At 53.2% G+C, this 15,044-nt stretch overlaps 1 protein-coding gene across 21 annotated transcripts in view; it reads left to right on the top strand.

Moving 5' to 3' along the window:
* The first annotated feature begins 152 nt into the window (after positions 1–152).
* LOC138825415 (C-Jun-amino-terminal kinase-interacting protein 3) overlaps positions 153–15,044 on the top strand; it is a 42,817-nt gene continuing 27,925 nt past the window's right edge. For 14 of the 21 annotated variants that reach the window (XM_070019938.1, XM_070019954.1, XM_070019947.1 and 11 more), the window contains exons 1-2: positions 154–598; positions 10,979–11,099. In XM_070019938.1, coding sequence (XP_069876039.1) covers positions 281–598; positions 10,979–11,099 — 439 coding nt within the window. In that variant the 5' untranslated portion in view covers positions 154–280. Of the gene's footprint in view, positions 599–10,978; positions 11,100–15,044 lie in introns of all 21 variants that reach the window. The other 7 variants (XM_070019930.1, XM_070019933.1, XM_070019934.1 and 4 more) reach the window with 1 other exon arrangement.

A 15,044-nucleotide genomic window follows, 5' to 3' on the forward strand; every position in this document is an offset into this window, starting at 1 on the left:
GCGGCGGCGGGACGCCCTGCGGCCACGGGCAGAGCCGAGGCGCGGCCGCGAGCCCGGGCCACCCGGGGGCAAGCGCGGCCCGCAGCGCAGCGGCCGGCGCCTGACGTCATCGCGCGGGGCGGGGCGCCACCTCCCCGGGAGGCGGGACTTCCGGCGGGCGAGTGACGGGCGCGGCCTGGGCAGCGGCGGCGGCGACGCAGCCTGAGGCGACAGCGGCTGTCCGGTTCTCTCTGCGGCCTGCGGACCCGGGCGGCCGGAGCGGGCCGCGCTGGCGGCCACCATGATGGAGATCCAGATGGACGAGGGCGGCGGCGTGGTGGTGTACCAGGACGACTACTGCTCCGGCTCGGTGATGTCGGAGCGCGTGTCGGGCCTGGCGGGCTCCATCTACCGCGAGTTCGAGCGCCTCATCCACTGCTACGACGAGGAGGTGGTCAAGGAGCTCATGCCGCTGGTGGTGAACGTGCTGGAGAACCTGGACTCGGTGCTGAGCGAGAACCAGGAGCACGAGGTGGAGCTGGAGCTGCTGCGCGAGGACAACGAGCAGCTGCTCACGCAGTACGAGCGCGAGAAGGCGCTGCGCAGGCAGGCCGAGGAGGTGCGCGGGCCGGGGGCCGGGGCGGGGGCCGGGGCCGGGGCCGAGGAGGTGCGCGGGCCGGGGGCCGGGGCGGGGGCCGGGGCCGGGGCCGAGGAGGTGCGCGGGCCGGGGGCCGGGGCGGGGGCCGGGGCCGGGGCCGAGGAGGTGCGCGGGCCGGGGGCCGGGGCGGGGGCCGGGGCCGGGGCCGGGCCGAGGAGGTGCGCGGGCTGGGGGCTGGGGGCCGAGGAGGTGCGCGGGCCGGGGGCCGGGGCCGGGGGCCGGGGCCGGGGCCGAGGAGGTGCGCGGGCCGGGGGCCGGGGCGGGGGCCGGGGCCGGAGCTGGGGCCGGGGCCGAGGAGGTGCGCGGGCCGGGGGCCGGGGGCCGGGGCCGGAGCTGGGGCCGGGGCCGAGGAGGTGCGCGGGCCGGGGGCCGGGGCCGAGGAGGTGCGCGGGCTGGGGGCTGGGGGCCGGGGCCGGGCCGAGGAGGTGCGCGGGCCGCGGCTGGGGGCCGGGGCCGGGCCGAGGAGGTGCGCGGGCCGAGGAGGTGCGCGGGCCGGGGGCCGGGGCCGGGGGGAGGGCGGGGACGGGGGGCGGAGGTGCGCGGGCCGGGGGCCGGGGCTGGGGGCCGGGGCCGAGGAAGTGCGCGGGCCGGGGGCCGGGGCCGGGGGCCGGGGCCGGGGGCCGGGCCGAGGAGGTGCGCGGGCCGGGGGCCGGGGGCCGGGGGCCGGGGGGAGGGCGGGGACGGGGGGCGGAGGTGCGCGGGCCGGGGGCCGGGGCTGGGGGCCGGGGGCCGGGGCCGGGGGCCGGGGGGAGGGCGGGGACGGGGGGCGGAGGTGCGCGGGCCGGGGGCCGGGGCTGGGGGCCGGGGGCCGGGGCCGGGGGCCGGGGGGAGGGCGGGGACGGGGGGCGGAGGTGCGCGGGCCGGGGGCCGGGGCTGGGGGCCGGGGGCCGGGGCCGGGGGCCGGGGGCCGGGGCCGGGGCCGGGGGCCGGGGGCCGGGGGGAGGGCGGGGACAGGGGGCGGAGGTGCGCGGGCCGGGGGCCGGGGCTGGGGGCCGGGGGCCGGGGCCGGGGGCCGGGGGCCGGGGCCGGGGGCCGGGGCCGGGGCCGGGGGCCGGGGGCCGGGGCCGGGGGCCGGGCCGAGGAGGTGCGCGGGCCGGGGGCCGGGGGCCGGGGGCCGGGGGGAGGGCGGGGACGGGAGGCGGAGGTGCGCGGGCTGGGGGCCGAGGAGCGGGGGGAGGGCGGGGACGGGGGGCGGAGGTGCGCGGGCCGGGCCGGGGCGCGCGGGCGGACCGTGGGGTGGGCGCGAGGCCGAGGAGGTGCGTGGGCCTCGCGCGGGCAGCCGCGCCGGGCCGGCGGTGGGGTCCGAGGCCGGGGCGGGGGCAGGGCAGGCCCGGGGATGCTGAGGCCCGCACGCGTTGGGGGAGAAAGCGGGCCGAGGCCCAGCGCAAGGTGTGGCCGCTGGCCACTCCCCTGTGAGCGATCCTCCGGGTCGCTGCAGGGCAGCGCTGTGCCTTCCTCTCCTCCGTGGGCAGACCCGCAGCCTGGCCTTGGCGGAACTCGGGGAACTGGGCTCCCTCTCCGCTCGCCTGTGACCTTGGCCACTGGGCTCGCCACTCAGGGTTTTGATTTTCCCCCTCACTCCGAGGAGCGAGTTGGTCTGCGTGGTCTCCAACCCCAGAAATTCGGTTCTTTGGGGGTGAAGGAGGTGTTACTTAGATCCGTGATAGAGCCTTCTTAAATGATGTTAAATTGCTCTTCGATCCGTGATAGAGCCTTCTTAAAGGATGTTAAATTGCTCTTCACTTGTCTTAGACTCCTAGAGACTAGGATTGAAAAGTGTTTTGGTAGTTTGGCTCTTTCTTAAACTAGGGTGGCTTGTGTCTTCACTTGGATCAAAGGGTATTTATCTTGAATCATTCTTATTTGCCATACTCTGCTTTTGGCTCTCGGTGTCTGGAGGGGCTGTTGTCTATCAGCTGGGATGGTCCATTCAAGATTGTCAGGCTGTATTTAAGAGCAGCTGGTGCGTGAGAGTTCAGGATGATCCCAGGCCTTTATTGGAGAAGGAATGAGGTCCTAAGAGGTGGAGGAGCTGGGCCAAGGTTACATGCCTCCACAGGTACCATTCCAAATTCAGAGTGTGCCCTAGAGCCTCGCCTGGAGTCTTCCTTCTCGGTCACATTGCAGTAGGGGGTGAGCCCCACCACTGCTACCCCAGAAGTTTGGAATGCTGGGTTCTTCTGGCTCTGCCTTGGGGCTGTGGTCACCTCCCTGTGCTGGGCAGCTCACTCCACTGCGCTGAGCAGGATCTGCTCTGGGTCCTCCTTCAGTACCTGAACCAGACACCAGGTGTGTTTCTTTTCTTCATCCTGCATCTATCTGTGTGGTCAAAATAATGGATAAGGAGAGACTTAAAGAAGAAAACCAAAAACAAAAAAAAAAAAAGAAGAAAACCAGAGTGGAGAGCATGAAGCTTGAGTGGTAGCCTTGTGGCTTAGAAATGAGCTCTGACTAGAGTAGGTACCCTGCTCTGTGCAGCGCCCTCCCTCTTATGCTCAGGATGGACAGAGACCACTGGGTATATGTAGTTTGCAGAGAGTGTGATAATGCCAAGACTCTCCACTGCCCCTGCTATTTCAAGAAGCTGCACAGAAGCTTCATGAGCAGAGCAGAAACAAACCAATGCTGGGCTGGCCAAGTGAAGGCTGTGGTTAAATTCTCCTAGCATGCCCTTGGAAAGACCTCAGGAGATGTTACGACTGAAGAAAAGGGCTAAATACTATAGATATTATTAGGTATTCTCGCACCTTTATGGAATCAAGCAGACATTTTCAGTTTTGTGGAAGAGACCACTGTGCACTACAGGCCAGCTCTTTTTCTAGATGGGGCCTGGTGATCACAGACGAGTGTAAGCCCCGGGGCTGAGGCAGGCAGTGGTGCAGGGGAACCGCCGTCAGCACATGCTGTCCCTTCCACTCCGCTCAGTTAGGCTTAGTCAGAGATGGGTAACCTGATCCACCAACAGCCTCTGAGAGAATCTGCCTTGAGCAGATTCTTGCCTATAATAACCGTAATGAGGTTCCCGGTAAGGCCCCTCTGGGATCCTGGCAGAGGGTCTCAATCCTGGAGTCTTCAGGTACCAGCCTGGATTGCACATCCACTGAGTTTCTCTCGGTCTCCAGGCCAGTGTCCACCCTCGTCAAGTGAGTGGGTTGCCAGAGGTGACAAGCTAGTTCCATCTCCAGTGCCCTGAAGAACTATGGCAAGGGGCTTTAGCACAGCCCAGTGGGGGCTCGGCAAGCCTTGCGTCTCATGGACTGTGCCTGGTAGTTGTGATTTGGACAATTTCTGATTGGACAGGTTCTGGTACAAAATGGTTTGACTGCTAGCACCAAGAGGACCACCCATGATCTTATAAATCTTGGAGGGAGGCTGTGTTTACTGTGTTCCCAGGCAGCAGAGCCTCTTTGCTTATCATGATCAAACACTTAAACTATAAGAGGAAAAATAATGAGGAACAGTATTAGTCATTATTTGCCTTAAATTATTCTATTCTAAAACAAAAAACAAACTCCCCCCCCAAAAAAAAAAAAAAACTGCTCATAGCAGCCCTCCACTCATCCCAAGCACCTCAGGCAGGTTCTCTGGCCATGAGACATGTATGCAGATATCAGCTGATGAGCTGATGATTTGGTTTTTATGCTATGTGAAGAAAGCATGTAAACAGAGGAAAATTAATTTTTTTAAATTTTTTTTTGCCGGTCATGGGGCCTGAACTCTGGGTCTGGGCACTGTCCCTCAACTCTTCAGCTCAAGGCTAGTGTTCTACCACTTGAGCCACAGCTCCACATCTGGCTTTTTCTGCTTATGTGGTGCTAAGGAATTGAACCCAGGGCCTCATGCTTGCAAGGCATGCACTCTACCACTGAGCCACCTTCCCATCCCCAACAGAGGAAAATTTTTGTTGTTAATACTGGGGCTTGAAGTTGGAGCCTTACACTATCCCTTGGCTTTATTGGTCATGAGGCTTGAACTTGGGTCCTGGGTGTTGTCCCTGAGCTCTTTTGGGGCAAGGCTAGCGATCTACTACTTTGAGCCTCAGTGCTACTTCCAGTTTTCTGGTGGTTAATTGGAGATAAAAATCTCATGGACTTTCCTGCCTAGACTGGCTTTTGAACTGTGATTCTCAGACCTCAGCCTTCTGAGTAGTGAGGATTACAGATGTGAGCCACCAGCACCAGGCTTTCCTTGGCTTTTTCTCTCAAGGCTGGCTCTCTACCATTTGAATCACATTTCTACTTTTGGCATTTTGCTGGTTAGTTGGAAATAAGAGTCTCAGACTTTTTTTTTTTTTTTGTCATGGGGCTTGAACTTGGTCTGGGTGCTGTCCCTGAGCTGTTCAGCTCAAGGCAAGCGCTCTACCACTTGAGCTATAGCGCCACTTCCGGTTTTGTGGTGGTTAATTGGAGAGAAGAGTCTCACAGACTTTACTGCCTGAGCTGGCTTTGAACCATGATCCTCAGATCTCAGCCTCCCGAGTAGCTAGGATTACAGGGGTGAGCCACCAGGGCCCAGCCGAATCTCAGACTTTCTGCATGGACTGGCTTCAACCAACGATCATCAGATCTCAGCCTCCTGAGAAGCTCGGATTACAAGCATGAACCACCAGTGCCTGCTAGAGAGAGTTTGTCCCAAGACTTGTTTTTCTAAAAGCAATCTATTTCACAAAAGAACATTAAGGTAGAATTAAGCTGGGAGAAAAGAAAATCCTCCTTTCATAAGTGAATAGATTGAATCAGAATTTCTTGTTCTTGTCCCATATTACAAATAGTAAGTTCATCCTTATGTGAGGGATCCAGTCTGGAACCTAGTCCATTCTAGTCAAGGCATTGTACCATTGAGCTCTACCCACAGCCCCTGAGAGCAGTCTTAAACATTGATTTTTCTAGATGAAGCTCTTGAAAGGTGGTAGCCAGAGCTGCTTTTCCTCATTGCCTCCAAAAGGTGGTCCAGGGACTGGGAAGGTGGCTCAGTGGTAGAGCGCTTGCCTTGCATGCATGAGGCCCTGGGTTCGATTCCTTAGCACCAACCACATAAGCAGAAAAGGCCAGATGTGGCTCTGTGGCTCAAGTGGTAGAACACTAGCCTTGAGCTGAAGAGTTGAGGGACAGTGCCCAGGTCCAGAGTTCAAGCTCATGATGGACAAAAAAAAAAAAAAGAAAGAGGGGGCTGGGAAGGTGGCTCAGTGGTAGAGTGCTTGCCTTGCATGCCTGAGGCCCTGGGTTCAATTCCTCAGCACCACATAAGCAAAAAGAAAAAAAGCCAGAAGTGGTGCTGTGGCTCAAGTGGTAGAGCTGAGGGACAGCGCCCAGGCCCAGAGTTCAGGCCCCACGACCGGACCCAAAAAAAAAAAAAAAAAAGGAAGAAAGAGAGAAAGAAAAGAAGGAAGGAAAGAGAGAAAGAGGAGGAAGGAAGCAAGAAAGAGAGAAAGAAAAAAAAAAGTAAGTTAGTTGGCCCAGTGTAGCAGTACCAGAGTTGCATTTACTTAAATTTTTTTTAAATTTTTTTTGTATTAAAAAATAATTCTCCACAGGCGCCAATGGCTTGCGCCTATAACCCTACTCAGGAGACTGAGATCTGAAGATCACAGTTCGAAGTTAGCCCAGGCAGGAAAGTCCATGAGACCACAATAATGGAAGAGGCACTTTAGCTCAAAGTGGCAGAATGCTAGTCTTGAACTCAGCACCCAGGACCCAAGTTTAAGCCCCATGACTGACAAAAAGAAAAAGAATAGATCCCCTGTGTCAGTGGGGATTGAGTCCGGAGCTTTGAGTGCACTAGACAAGCACTGAATCACTGAACACACATGCCGTCTCACCACCACTTTGAAAGATGGAAACAAGTTCAGGAGCCATGAGCAGAAAGTGTGCTTGCCAGCCAGAAAGCATGGGGGAAGCCGGCCTGAGGCTGGGAGCCTCTGGACATCTCCCGTCTGCTGCCCGGCAGACTGGCGGTGGGACCAAGCACCAATGGAAACCAGTTCCTCCAAAATCAGGAGTCCTTATTTAAATACAACTACTTTTAAATGTTCTGCTTTCAATTAATATACAGAAAAAAACGGCAAAATGACCATGTTTTCCCATGTTGCTGAGATCCCAGGCTCCTGCCTACCCCTGCAGCCTCCTGTATTCTGGAGTAATCCCTTGTTCTCTGCTCTCTGTGACCTTGGCGTATGACAGTGCAGCTCTGTCACTTTGCAGGATATACTCCCCGGACGGTTTTCATGAGAGCAGGTGACCAGATGGAGGAAGGAAGGACCAGGACTGCTGAGCCTGTGGCCTCTGGCGCTGGGAGAGACGGGTGTCTGGGAGGGGCGCTGACCTAGAGGCTCTGCTTTGCTCAGGTTTCCCCTGAACTGGGAGGGACCTGGACTTCCACTTCCCAGTCTGTGCTGCTCTAGCGCCTTGTCCTCTAGGGCTTACCCAGCCACTCCTGTCTCCTCCTGACTCCTAGCATCTAATGGTACCAGGTCAGCCTGAGTGGTCCCCAGTAGCCCTCTGTTGGGCCTCCCGCTCGTGACCTTTCTTTTCTTGCGCTCTCCTCCCGGGCTCTGCACTGGAAAGTTACCAGCCTGTGTAGATGAGAAGGCAAGCCGGCTTCCACCTCTCCACACGCCGCTTGGGTCTGAGGGTCAGGGACTGTATTTGGAGCAGCAAATGGCTGCTGTCACTGCCTCTCCCTGCCTTAGAGAGGGCAGATAATCGTTCGTTTCAGGCCAGAAAGGAAGATGCTTTAGCAGTGGTTGGAATTTTTCAGTGGATACATTCCAGAGATCGTGGGTTGCTGCTATAGAAGAGCAGGTAGTGGAAGACGGGGCGGGCAGGACAGGGTGTCGGGTGTCGGCTGTCTAGGAAACGGCAGGGAGGAGGTGATGAAATCCTGCAGGGCTGGGGTGTCTGCTGGGAAAGCCTTTGCACTGGGAAGTGCTGTCAGGAATAGGATGGAGGCCTGGCCTTCCTTCTCTAGTAGTCTTCTCTTATTGGGAAGGGGCGTAGCACTGTCATTGAGGGTCCGCTGACATGCCCAGCTACACATGTTCAGTGCCCAGTTTGAGGAGTGTGTCGTCCCCACAATAAAGGAGGGAAAAGTGCCCACCACCCAGGCATTCCCTTCTGCAGTCCTGTCCTCTGCCTCCCTGCCCGCAGGAAACCACCTCTGCTTGCTGCTACACTGGATTAGTGTGCATCTTCTAGAGGTCTGTGGCGTGGAATTGTGCGGCATATATGCCTTTGATTTGTTTGGCTTTATTCACTCTGCAAGTTGTTGCCTGTATCCTCCCTCATTGTGGTGTTCCATTGTGTAAAGAACAATTCCATGGTTTGTTTGGGGTTTTTCTGGTTTTGTTTTGTTTTTGTCAGTCATGGGGCCTGAACTCTGGCCTGGGCACTGTCTCTCAGCTCTTTAGCTCAAGGCTAACGTTCTACCACTTGAGCCACAGCGCCACTTCTGGCTTTTTCTGCTTATGTGGTGCTGAGGAATCGAACCCAGGGCCTCATGCATGCAAGGCAAGCATTCTACCCCTGAGCCGCCTTCCCAGCCCTGTTTGGGGTTTTTTGTCTTACTGTATGTTCCAGGCTGGCCTTAAACTCAAGATCCTCCTGCCTTTGCCTCTCAGTGGGATTAGACATGTCTCCATGCTAGTTCCATTGTGTAGGGTTTTTTTGGGGGGGTCTTAGGGTACCTGACAGTATCAGGTCCGGGGCCTGTGCTTGCTAGGCAAGTGCCCTTCCACTGAACCTTGTACCTGGCTTGTTTTGCTTTAGCTATTTTTTAGGTACAATCTTGAATTTTCGACTGGGGCCAGCCTTAGCCTGAGATCTTCCTACCTTCTCCTCCCGTGGAGCTGGGGTCATGGTTTATATACCACAGCCTGCTTATTGCTTATTGAGATAGAGTCCCAGCCTTTGTCCCAGAGATCTGGGCCTTGAACCAAGACCCTTCTGAGTAGTGGGGGTAACTGCCATGAGCCACTAGGCCTGGCATTCTACTTTTTTTTTTTTTTTGGTGCTGGTCCTGGGGCTTGAACTCAGGTCCTGAGCTCTGTACCTGAGCTTTCTTTTGCTCAAGGCTACTGCTCTATCACATGAGCCACAGCTCTACTTCTAGCTTTTTGGTGATTAATTGGAGATAAGCATTTCACAAACTTTGCCGCCTAGGCTGACTTCAAACCACAATTCTCAGATCTCAGCCCTCAGCCGTGTGAGTATCTAGGATTACAGGCATGAGCCACCAGCTCCTGGCTTGAATACTGTTTTAAAATATGATATTGATAGTGAGAGGGAAGGTTGAAGTATGGCTTAAAACCATCTATTCAGCTGGGTATTGGTGGCTCATGCCTGTAATCCTAGATACTAAGGAAGCTGAGATCTGAATATCACAGTTCAAAGTCAGCCCATTGACTGAGCATCTGGTTATGTGCATGAAGCCCTGGGCTCAATCCCCAGCACCTTTCCTCCCCTTCCCTCACACAGCTCAACAATCAATAACGTGTTTATAATTCTTGTACTGATGGTATTCGCAGATAATTATTCAAAATCATTTATTTGATTTTTTTGTACAGTTGTAAAAAAAAGAAAAAAATCCTGTATTTTTCAAGCTGTAGGGTGTTTTTCTGTTTCTTTTTTCCCCTTCATTTTATCCAGCTTCCTTCTTGCTATAGCCTTTCCCCCACAGCCCCTTCCTCTGGGGTTTCCCACCCCCACTGATGGCACAGGCTGAGTCATCTTTCAAATGGAGCCGTGGGATGGGCTGCTATGGGAAGGACTTACACTGTGGGGCTGGGAAGGTGGCTTAGAGTAGAGTGCCTGCCCAGTATGCATGAGGCCCTGGGTGCCATTCCTCAGTACCACATACACAGAAAAAGCAGGAAGTGGCACTGTAGCTCAAGTGGCAGAGCACTCGCCTTGAGCAATAAAGAAGCTTAGGGACAGTGCCCAGGCCCAGAGTTCAAGCCCAGGACAGGTGGGGCGGGGGGCGGGGGGAACAACACTTCCACTATGGGGTCACAGCTGCACCTGTGCACACAAGTCGCTCTTCCAGACACACCCGGTAAAGTCTACCAGCTTTGTGTTCCTTGCTTTTGAGAAGTCTTTTTTTTTCTTAGCCATCCAGATATTTTGCTTTCTGCAAATGAATCTTTTTGATAATATTCCCATTTCCTACTCAGTAAAACTCAAGTGTTGGCACACCTCCTCTACCCTGATGCTGTGGGAGCAGGCGTTGCCTCCGTGCCTGGGCCTCTGCAGAGGCTGGGGCCACACTCGGCGCCTTCTTCACTCCACCTCTTCCAGCTCAGATCTGTCAAGAGTATCGCCTTTCAGTCTGGGCATGGTGTGTACACCTGTAATCCCAGCACGTGGGATGCTGAGACAGGAAAGATGGAGGGGCCAGCCCAGGCAAAGTTGTATTGGAATCCTCTCTCAAAAACAAAATTAAAAAGAAGAGATACAAAGTGACGGTGGCTCACGCCTGTAATCCTACTCAGGAGGCTGAGATCTGAGAATCAAGGTTCAAAGCCAGCCTGGGCAGGAAAGTCTGTGAGTCTCTCTTTTTTTTTTTTTTGGTTGGTCATGGGGCTTGAACTCTGGGCTTGGGTGCTGTCCCTGCGCTCTTAGCTCAAGGTGAGCGCTCTATTGCTTGAGCCACAGCGCCACTTCTGGTTTTCGAGTGGTTTATTGGAAGTAATAGTCACGGACTTTCCTGCCAGGGCTGGCTTTGAACCGCAATCCTCAGATCTCAGCCTCCTGATTAGCTAGGGTTACAGGCTTGAGCCACTGGCACCCGGCTTTTGTGAGACTCTTATCTCCAATGAACCACCAGAAAACCGGAAATGGTGCTATGGCTCAAGTGGTAGAGCGATAGCCAACCTTGAGCTGAAGAGCTGAGGGACAGCACCCAAGCCCGAGTTCAAACCCCACAACCGAGGGGGGGGGGGAGCACAAGAGTAACGGGAAAAATTCTATTCTGTCGCACACAAGGCAAGCTAAAAATTCAAGATGGCAACAGTGGGGCATTAACCAAACCCAAGGTACATGAGGATACTCATGTACGAGAATTCCTAGTCCTTGGTGAAGTAGCTTCCAGAACAGTTTTGTATTCCTCTTGTGTGTTCTCGGGCCTTGTCTGTGCTGACGTTTGCCTGGAGCAGGGAGTGGCCCCGCAAAGGGATGGAGGAGGGTCTAGGACCAGGAGAGGCCCACTCTGCCCCCCACTGGCTGCTCCAGGCCTCAGAGGCGTGATTGGCCTCTTGGGTCTGTGACACTTGTGGTCCTTCCTGTAAAGGGCTGATGTTACCTCCTGAACGTAAACACTAACCAGGCCTGCTCTTGTTCCCAAACGCAGAAATTCATCGAGTTTGAAGATGCCTTGGAACAAGAGAAGAAAGAGCTACAAATCCAGGTGGAGCACTATGAGTTCCAGACACGCCAGCTGGAGTTGAAGGCCAAAAACTATGCAGATCAGAGTAAGTGGCTGAGGGAGAGATGACTCACAGTTGAATTGATGTAGCTCAGAATTGCCTTTGCCAAAAAGAGATTGGGGGCTGGGCACAGTGGTTTGTGCATGCTACTAGCTAGCTACAACAGAGATTGCCTTGCAAGATTACTGTTCAAGGCTAGCCAGGATAAAGAGTTAGCAAGATCACGTCTCAACCAATAAAAAAAAAATGTGGGTATGGAAGTACATGCCTGTCGTCCCAACTACAAGGAAAGGTTTAAACAGGAAAATTATGTTTCAGGCTGGCTGGGGCAAAAATGCAAGACCTGCCAGATGCCCGTGGCTCACAACTGTCATCCTAGCTACTCAGTAGGCTGAGATCTGAGGATTGAAGTTCAAATCCAGCCCTGACATGAAAGTCTGTGAGACTCTTATCTCCAACTAAACACTAAAATTTTGTAGGGAAGCTGTAGCTCAAGTGGTTGAGCACTAGTCTTGAACACAAATGCTCAGGGACAGTGCCCAGGCCCTGAGTTGAAGACCCTATCTGAAAAATAACATAAAGAGGACTGGAAGCTTGGCTCAAGTTGTGTAATATCTGCCTAGAAGCCAAATGTCAAGTCTCCAAGGGAAAAAAGAGGGGAGGGGGCCCAGTGGTGATTTTATTTTTCACCATCCTTTTCTCAATCGCTTATTTTATCTCTTCACACTACTCTGTTTCTTCCATCAGCCCCAGCTCCATTGTGGAAATAGGAAACTTAAGTAAATCCCATGGTCCTTTGGGTGCATGTATGGTTCTATAGAACCAAACACCCATCATCACGGGGTAAGCTAAGGAGTGCTGGTGGTGGTGGTGGTGGTGGCACTGGTGGCAGTGGACTGTAGTTACTGAATCATGGAGGGCATCATCACTGGTCAAGGGTTCTGTAGGAGAACCCTGCCCCAAAGGCCCAGCGAAGAAGGGATGTTTCTTGAATGTTACTATAAGACATTTATTTTAGTCTCCAGAACTGTATTTAAACAGTAGTCTTGGAACTATTTAATACTGGTTTAATTAGATGGCTGAAACTCATCACTGCTTCCCTGGTTATCTTAGATGGTAGCTGCCTCTATTTCTCTGAAATGTTAAAGCCAAATAAGAGGAACAACTGCTTTGATAGTTGGACTGGTGTCTATCCCAGGTCAAGACTTGGAGGCCGCTGGGAGGTTGGCTCAGTGGTAGAGTGCTTGCCTTGCATGCATGAGGCCCTGGGTTCGATTCCTCAAGCACCACATAAACAGAAAAAGCTGGAAGTGGCGCTGTGGCTCAAGTGGTAGAGCGCTAGCCTTGACCTGAAGAGCTGAGGGACAGTGCCCAGGCCCAGAGTTCAGGCCCCACAACCGACAAAAAAAAAAAAGACTTGGAGGCCACTGTGCTAAGCAAATGGCCTCAGTGGGTCAGGGCAGTAAGTGAGTCAGCCCATTTAGACATGTGCAGATAAAACACTCAGTAATTACACAGGCCTATAATCCTTCCTTGGCGTAGAAAACATTTCATTGTGGGGCTGGGAATGTGGCTTAGTGTGAGTGTTTGTCTAGCATGCAGGAAGCCCTGGGTTCGAGTCCACAGTACCACATAAAAAAAGGAAGTGGCGCTGTGGTAGAGTGCTAGCCTTGAGCACAGAGAGGCTCAGGGACAGTGCCCAGGCCCTGAGTTCAAGCTCCAGGACTGACCAACAAGAAAAGAAGAAAAAGAAAACATTTCACTGTGAAAACTGAAAACATTTCACTGTGAAAACTTCCCAGCCACTTTCTTAGAGGAAAAAACAATATTGACTCAGATTACAGACTGAAGTGATTCACGGGGTCAGCCCAGCCTGAGGACGGGACACATGCCCAGACAGCCTGTCCCTCCCTCTGTGGACCAGAACAAGAGGCCAGGCTCAGAACACAGCGGGCATACAGGGTCCTCTTCCCTCTGACAGCCACTGGTGTGTGTGTTGCCAGTCAGTGTGGATGAGTCACACGATCACACACCAATTCCTATGAGTCATGTGTACTCTGGGTGCTGAAGCCTAAGACACTTGTACTCTGTGCCAGTGTCTGTCAGTTACATGAGTGCAGGGTGACAGTGCTTGGAAATCATGTGTCCTGATGTCTGTGCATCACATGTACACTGAGTACTGATGTCTCTTCAGTTACATGTGTGCTGATGCCACTGTCTGCAAGTCACACGTACACTGGTGTCCTTTCTACTGGGGTCCACAGTGCTATGGGCTCTTGGAGGGAGAGCGGAGGAGCCTGCACCTACAAAGGAGTCACACCACGCGAACACAGGACGCTGCCAGACCACAGAGCAAAGTGCAGACCAAAGTGAAGCGGGGAACACAACATTCATTAAATTCATTTTTCCCTAATTTTTTATTGTGATTAAGTGGTTACATAATTTCCCAAATTTCACAGTATTGTGGGATAGTGATACTCAGTTAAAGTAACGAACACATTCTAACTTTCCTGGAGCAAATTGTCTATCACGGTCTATAACATTTATGAGTTCTATGAGCTTCAGTTATTTCTTCCACATTGGGTGGTATGTACCTTTCTTTTGTTTTGCATAGCATCAGCTGTTCCCTCTTTCCCACTAACAAGTGCCATTGAGTTGCTTAGTTCATTTTGGTCAATGTCCAGTGCAGCTGATGGGTCCCGCTGTTGTATGTTTTTCCCTGATTTCCTCTAGTTCTGTGTCATCCTCCTGGTTTCCCTCCGGTGTACACATATATACCATACATGTGATCAGCAGCATGGGGTTATTTAGTAGTGATTCGACCAGATGAGTGGAAGTCCTTTGTTTCTTAAGTCTTGTTAATTTTGTCATATTATCTTACATTTTGGATTAAACATCCACTTATCAGGGAGACCATGTGCCATTTGTCTCTTTGCATTTGGCTTACCTTGCTCAACATGATTTCTTCTAGCTCCATCCATTTCCCTGAAAATGCCATTATTTTGTCCTTTCTAATGGCTGCATAATAGTCCATTGTGTATAGATACCACATTTTTTTTTTTTTTTGGTCGGTTGTGGGGCTTGAACTCTGGGCCTGAGCGCTGTCCCTCAGCTCTTCAGCTCAAGGCCAACGCTCTACCACTTGAGTTACAGAGCCACTTCCGGTTTTCTGGTGGTTTATTGGAGATAGGAGTCTCACAGTCTTTCCTGCCTGGGCTGGCTTTGAACCGTGATCCTCAGATCTCAGACTCCTGAGTAGCTAGGATTACAGGCGTGAGCCACCAGTGCCCGGCTAGATACCACAATTTTTGGATCCATTCATCTGTGGTGGGATATCTGGGTTGTTTCCATATCCTGGCTATTGTGAACAGTGCTGCAATAAACATGGAGGTGCATGTGTCCTTGTATACTGTTTTCCGAAGTGGTTGTATAAGTGTACATTCCCACCAGCAGTGTAATATGGTTTTTCTTTCTCCGCATCCCCTCCAGCATTTGTCGTTTGACTTTAGGCTGTGGGCCTAAAGTCTGACTGGGGTAAGGTGGTATCTCAGGGTTGTCTTTATTTGCATTTCCTTCACAATCAGGGATGGTAAACATTTCCTCATGTGTTTCTTTGCCATTTTTATCTCTTCTTTTAAGAAGTCTCTTTAGTTCCCTTGTCCATTTAGTAATTGGATTGTTAGGTTTGGGAGGGATTAGTTTCTTGAGTTCCTTGTATATACTGGATATTAACCCCTTGTCTGATGTATTGCTGGTAAATATTTTTTCCCAGTTAATTTCTAGCTTGGTTGCTATAGCTTTAGCTGTGCAGAAACTTTTTATTTTAAGGTAGTCCCTTTTGTTGAGTCTCTCTCCAATTTGTTATAACCCTGGGAGGGGGGACCAAGATGGTGATGGGACAGTAGGGAAATGCCACAGCTTTCTCCAACCAAAAAGAGAGTTCGTGTTCCAATACTTAATTTCTCCGAGAGACTGACAACAACAAAATGA

The sequence above is a fragment of the Dipodomys merriami genome, unplaced genomic scaffold (assembly GCF_024711535.1).
Source record: "Dipodomys merriami isolate MVZ:Mamm:240054 unplaced genomic scaffold, mDipMer1.0.p SCAF_137, whole genome shotgun sequence".
Classification (NCBI taxonomy): domain Eukaryota; kingdom Metazoa; phylum Chordata; class Mammalia; order Rodentia; family Heteromyidae; genus Dipodomys; species Dipodomys merriami.